General features: G+C 43.5%; 1 protein-coding gene across 9 annotated transcripts in view; it reads right to left on the reverse strand.

Moving 5' to 3' along the window:
* Nucleotides 1–5,150, reverse strand: part of BRCA1 (BRCA1 DNA repair associated) — a 62,427-nt gene extending 57,277 nt beyond the window's left edge. For 7 of the 9 annotated variants that reach the window (XM_079904273.1, XM_079904271.1, XM_079904269.1 and 4 more), the window contains exons 1-2: nt 5,008–5,141; nt 3,624–3,736 (exon numbers count right to left, since the gene is read on the reverse strand). In XM_079904273.1, the coding sequence (XP_079760399.1) occupies nt 3,624–3,703 (80 nt within the window). In that variant the 5' untranslated portion in view covers nt 3,704–3,736; nt 5,008–5,141. Of the gene's footprint in view, nt 1–3,623; nt 3,737–4,662; nt 4,815–5,007 lie in introns of those variants that run through there. The other 2 variants (XM_079904266.1, XM_079904265.1) reach the window with 2 other exon arrangements.
* Between the last annotated feature and the right edge of the window lie 88 nt (nt 5,151–5,238).

The following is a 5,238-nucleotide window of genomic DNA, read 5'->3' on the forward strand; positions in this document are numbered from 1 at the left end:
CAGGAAATATTTTAGGTCTACTGCATATTTATATTTAGAGCTTCCAACATGGTAAGTGATTGGAGAAAGAAGCTAGGTTAGGTTCAAAAAACAACCACCACCCACTGGGGTACACATTTCAGCAAACTCTTCGAAAGTCAAAGAATTTGTATATTCACGTGTAAAGAGTTAGAACTACCAGTTATCAGAAATAAATGCCAATAATGACTCAGGGGCCAGGAGAAGGAATTTTAGCTTGAGACCTCAAAGAAGCTGGAAACCTACCCTATAGTTACCATAAATAACATTGTTTCCATTCACAGTCAGGAATCATTTAAGACATTAACTGCAAATTGTACTGTTCTAGGCAATGTTAAAAAAAAAAAAAGTGAACTAGGTATGAGTTTAAGGTTTAACAACCAGGCAGAACAGTCTTAGTTTAAAAACCAGGTCTATTTCTAATAGAAAACAGATTGAGGACTTCCTTGATGGCACAGTGGTTGAGAATCCGCCTGCCAGTTCAGGGGACATGGGTTTGATCCCTGGTCCGGGAGGATCCCACATGCTGTGGAGCAACTAAGCCCGTGCGTCACAACTACTAAGCCTGTGCTCTAGAGCCCGCGAGCCACAACTATGGAGCCCACATGCCACAACTACTGAAGCCTGCATGCTCTAGGGCCTGTGCTCCGCAACAAGAAAAGCCACTGCAATGATAAGCCCGTGCACCGCAAGGAAGAGCAGCCCCCGCTCACCACAGCTAGAGAAAGCCTGCGCACAGCAACCAAGACCCAACACAGCCAAAAGAAAACAAAAACAGATTGAAAAAATAAATAAATATGCAGCTGGAAAATACACAGTAGTTGACTGAAAATAAAAATTTAACATTAACTTTCATTCTCACATCTTTAATTTTTATGTATCTGAGTTTTTTTTGGTTTTTTTTTTTTGCGGTATGCGGGCCTCTCGCTGTCGTGGCCTCTCCCATTGCGGAGCACAGGCTCCAGACGCGCAGGCTCAGCGGCCATGGCTCACGGGCCCAGCCGCTCCGCGGCATGTGGGATCCTCCCGGACCGGGGCATAAACCCGTGTCCCCCGCATCGGCAGGCAGACTCTCAACCACTGCGCCACCAGGGAGTCCCCTGTATCTGAGTTTTTTTATTTGATAGTTTACTTTGCCAGAATGAGAAAGAACATTACATTATTATGACTGAGTCCCATGGAAATGTAAAATAAATGGACCCAAATGCCATACTATTAAGGACTTTTTGATCACTCTTTGTAATCATCATGAGTAAGTTTTATGCTTTTTCAAAAGCAATTTTTTTTCCAATTGTCATTTCCTGCTTGCCTGGCTCTGATGTTTCGTAAATTAGGCTGTAAAGCTCATTTAGCTTTGGTTCTTGTTTAGCTGAAATGTTGAGAGGCAGGGGAGCAGAAGGTAGGTTACTTACAAATCTTGTTTCTCTCTGAAAACACAACTTGCATTTTTTAAAATCTTATTTGACTCCAAGTATGAAAAACAACTTTCATGAAGCACAAAGCAAAGGTAAAACTTTTCAGTTTACTTTTTGAATAATACCCACCACTATCACCATGTTAAAAACCACTAAATTATCAAAGAACCAATTTAGTTTATTACTTAATACCTTCAACAAATGTTTACTGAGTGGCTACTATGTCCCAGATACTGTTCTAACTACTGAAGATAAGAAGTAAATAAAACAAATAAAAACCTCTGCCCATGGGAGTTTATATTCTGTGGGGGTTGAGAAAAAGGATAAATAAATTATACAGAATGTCAGATAGTTTTAAGTTATGTAAAAAATAAGCATTATGGAAACATAGGGGGATAAGGGATGTGTTGAGGGTTGGAGTGTTACAATTTTAAATTGGGATCGTCTGCCTCTTTGAAAGATGGTATTTCAATCAAGATTTGTGAGCCATGCAATTACCAGGGGAAGAATGTTGCAGGCAGAGGGTGTAGCAAGCATAAAAGCTCAGAGGCAGGAGAATATGTCGCATGTCTGAAGAGCAGCGAAGAGGCCAGAATGACCAGAATTAAGAGAACAGAGGGAAGAGGGTAGTCAGTAATCCTCCTAAATTGCCTTTCTGGCTTTTTACCAAGAAATTCTGAGGTATGGTTTTTAATTTATTTTATAGATTTAAGAGATACCATTGAGGTCAGCTAGTGACTACCTGGGGTTCATAACCTTTGTTGTACCATGGACCCCCTTTGGCAGTTGGTAAAGCTCATGAACCCCTTTCTTAGAGCAATGCTTTTAAATATATAAAATATAAAATTACATAAGAAACTAATTATATAAGAATACAGTTCTATCTATAGGCCTCCAAGGGTCATGGAGGGTCAGCAAGTTAAGAGCTCCTGAATCCACACAAGATAACTTTCTGGGGTGATGGAAACGTTCTATATCATTCATTCATTCATTCATTTATGGCTGTGTTGGGTCTTCGTTGCTGTGCGCAGGCTTTCTCTAGTTGCAGCGAGTGGGGGTTATTCTTTGTTGCGGTGCGTGGGCTTCTCATTGTGGTGGCTTCTCTTGTTGAGGAGCACAGGCTCTAGGCGCATGGACTCAGTAGTTGTGGCACGTGGGCTCAGCAGTTGTGGCTTGCGGGCTCTAGAGCTCAGGCTCAGTAGTTGTAGCGCATGGGCTTAGTTGTCTGCGGCTTGTGGGATCTTCCTCGGCCAGGGCTCGAACCTGTGTCCCTTGCCTTGGTAGGCAGATTCTTAACCACTGTGCCACCAGGGAAGCCCGGAAATGTTCTATATCTTGACTGGGTTACTCAGATATATATACACTTGCCCAAACTCATAGACTTGTACACTTAAGCTCTCTGCATTTCACTGTATGTAAATTACACCTCAATCTAAAAAAACCTTTACTACTCTAGTCCCCTCCTTATTTTGTAGATGAAGGAAACAAAGGCTCACTCAAAAAGTCTAAGAGGGGCGAGGGGCAGTATAGGGGTGGGGGGTGAGAGGTACAAACTATTAGGTGTAAGATAGGCTACGAGGATGTATTATACAACATGAGGAATATAGCCAATATTTTATAATAACTGTAAATGGAGAGTAACGTTTAAAAATTGTATAAAAAATAAAAATTTTTAAATAAGTGAATAAATCTGGGGGGTGGGGTCAAAGAAACTTGCTAAAGGCTTTGAGGACTCACAGTATTCTTATTTAAATATAGTACAGGGCTAGTTTCAACCAAAGGTTCTCCCAAGACCTACCCACTCACTGACACCAAGCATTTGTGATTTTATTTTGCCATTATTAACTATGTCCATTCCAAGTGATCAAGCTGGTTGTAGAGATGGATGAAATGCCCAAACGCCACTTAAGCCAAACCAGAGCCTTGCCCCAATGTACAGCCAATCAAGACAGTCTGTGGACATTCAAGACAGGGGACTGTGTGTGTTGAGGTGACACAGAGGGAAGGTTAGAGTGGAGAAAAAGGAGTAATTTCTTATATTCCTAAAGCTCTTCATTTAAGAAAAGCAGCAACTTTAATAGCTTAATCTTAATAAACATTATAATTTTTTCTCCTTTCTATCTACGGTCAATTCTATTCATTTGCATCGGATATAAGGAAGAATCTCAAATTAATAAACTCTTGACTTACCAGATTGGACACTCTAAGATTTTCTGCATAGCATTAAGGACATTTTGTACTTCTTCAACGTGATTCGCAGAAAAATCCATTTCTTCCTGTTCCCATGAACTTTAACACATGAACTTAAATATATATGTAAATAAATCACGTTAAAAGGTTTAAAAGCTTGATTTCATTAAGTGCCACTTAAAATTGGAATGCTTTAGTATCAGATCAACCATAGAACTAATGACAAAAACCTTATTTTAAAAAAATTCTACAAGTTTTTTTGTAATTAAGACCATTTAAATTCTCTATTTTTTCACATCTAGCCTCCAATCACTTCCTTTTGGTCTTTTCCTTTCTCCAAGAACGGGAAAGCCACAGTGGGGTGGACTGACTGGGTGAGTGGTGGTAGCCACCTAATTCTCCAATCATCCCGGCTGTTTTCTTTTTCTCGCTTAAAATCAAAATCAACACCAACCAATGCTCCCCACCCCTGTCCTTCCCCAGTGTTTTCCCACTGGCCTGCACTCATCTCAGGATCCTCCTCAGGCACATCCATGCCAGCAGCGTATATGCCAAGGGAGGCTCGCCCCTCTACTTCCTTCTTGTCCCTTCTCAGAAACGCATATGAATCCAGTTCTTAACGGCTCTCCCTCCCACAAAATTCTGTTTCCTCCTCTTCCCAGACACATTCCTGCACCCCGCTTTCCCTCTGGGTCTCCATCTCACATATACCAGCCCATCTTTGTATACCATGATGTCCCCCTCAAGACCCATTCCAGTTTCCACCATCAGGATTCCCCCTCGGAGACACCCTGCCCCCTCCCTTATCTTCAGCGCCTCCCCCCGACCCCGTGACCCACAAATTACCCCCCTCCCCACGATTTCCCCAGATTCAACGTCTTAGGCTTCTCAGGTTCCATCTTCCGCCCGCCCCTTGGCAGATAACACCCATCTTGCTCGCCTTCAGGAGTTACCTCTCCCCTGCTGTCTCCACACCTGTTTACTGCCTGTCCCCCGGAGCACCCTGTAGGCCCCTCTCCCTTCCCCAGGGTTCTCTCACATTTATCCAGAGCAAAGCGTCTGTGGTTCCCGGGCCCAGAGGCCCACTTCTCTGAAAAAACCCCCCGGACCGCCCTGGGTCAGGAACGCTCACACCGCGCAGTCGCAGTTTCAATTAATCTGTAATTCCCGCGCTTTCCTTTTGCCACGGAAACCGGCCGCTGCGCCTAGCGAGAGCCTCTCAGAACGCGAGAACGAAACACGTTACGGAAGGGCGGAACAGAAAGAGCTGAGCCTCTCGGGGTTCCTGATTGGTCACCCATTCTTTCCCTGAGTTACGTAATTAGAAAGAGACGGGAGAGAACGAATTCTGCTCGAGTTTTCTAACAGGCGCCTGACCCCTTACCTCTACGCTTCCAGGTGCGGCTTATTATGTCACAGTGATTGCTGTACTAGGGTCGGAATCGCTACCTGAGGCCCGAATATGAGCGCAAGATAGTGCCTAAAAGAGTCGAAGGAAGAGGGCCCATTCCCTCACCCTTTCCGTCGCAATGGAAGTCTCCAGTTTTGGTAAATAAAAGGGCTGTGGGGGGAAAACTACGATTTCCAGCATGCATTGCGGATCGAAAGGCCTTGG

The sequence above is a fragment of the Stenella coeruleoalba genome (genome assembly GCF_951394435.1).
Source record: "Stenella coeruleoalba genome assembly, chromosome: 19".
In the NCBI taxonomy this organism is placed as follows: Eukaryota; Metazoa; Chordata; class Mammalia; order Artiodactyla; family Delphinidae; genus Stenella; species Stenella coeruleoalba.